The following is an 881-nucleotide window of genomic DNA, read 5'->3' as shown; positions in this document are numbered from 1 at the left end:
CCTTGGGGTGGCCCCAGGCGCTCCCACCCAGGGGCCGGCCACCCACCCCATGGCAGGGAGCGCCTGGGGCCACCCCAAGGGGACAGCCCTGGAGGCCTGCAGGAAGCACGGGTGTGGCCAGGGTGCTCCCGTCCAAGGGGAGCAGAGCCGGGGCCCAGGCCCTCACCGGACGTGTGCGGACAGCCTCCTGTCGGCCACCCTGGGGTCCTCACTGAGCTCCGCCTCCGCCCTGCAGCGACTGGCTTCGCGGTCTGAAAGCGGGGGACGTGGCGGGCAGCCTCCACTCACCCACTTCCTCTGCCCGCGTGCTCACCAGCCCCCGCGCGTTCACGCGCTCATTCACACCTTCACTCACTCGTGCATCGGTCCAGTTGTTCATTCGTCACTCACGCATTCATCCGCACGTTCAGTCAGTCCCTTATTCATTCGTCACTCCCCACTCACGCCGGTCACTCCTCACTCGTGCACCTTCAGTCTTGCACGCACTCATTCTCTCCTCACTCGCTCCTGCACACCCAGTCCTTCACGGAACTGTCCCCAGCCCGCGCCTCGCTCTCTGTGTTCAGGATGCCACGGAGCCCTCTGCCATGAGGCGGACGTTGAGCGGAGGTCATAGTTAACACCCCCCGATCCCGCACGGTGAGTGGGCCCTCGGGGGAGCGGCAGCGTGGGGCGGGGAGGCAGGGACCAGGAGCCTGGGCCCTCACCCTGGGCGGCAGGGGGCCCGTCCTTCCTCTTGCTGGAGGGCTCGGGGCTGACGGTCAGCTTCACACGGAGGGTCTTGCTGCTGCCCGAGCAGCGGTGCACCGAGGCGTCGACGACTTCGTAGATGGTGTGCATCAGGCTGGACATGTCCTGGGCAGGGGTGGCGGGCAGACGTC

At 67.8% G+C, this 881-nt stretch overlaps 1 protein-coding gene across 1 annotated transcript in view; it reads right to left on the bottom strand.

Annotated features, from left to right (window-relative positions):
• NKD2 (naked cuticle homolog 2 (Drosophila)) overlaps positions 1–857 on the bottom strand; it is a 7048-nt gene extending 6191 nt beyond the window's left edge. The window contains exons 1-2 of the mRNA XM_010857132.1: positions 708–857; positions 167–251 (exon numbers count right to left, since the gene is read on the bottom strand). Of these exons, the coding sequence (XP_010855434.1) occupies positions 167–251; positions 708–852 (230 nt within the window). The 5' untranslated portion in view covers positions 853–857. The remainder of the gene's footprint in view (positions 1–166; positions 252–707) is intronic.
• Positions 858–881: the final 24 nt, after the last annotated feature.

The sequence above is a fragment of the Bison bison genome, unplaced genomic scaffold (assembly GCF_000754665.1).
Source record: "Bison bison bison isolate TAMUID 2011002044 unplaced genomic scaffold, Bison_UMD1.0 scf7180017864377, whole genome shotgun sequence".
Lineage (NCBI taxonomy): Eukaryota > Metazoa > Chordata > Mammalia > Artiodactyla > Bovidae > Bison > Bison bison.
This window is presented reverse-complemented; position numbering and strand designations above follow the sequence as displayed.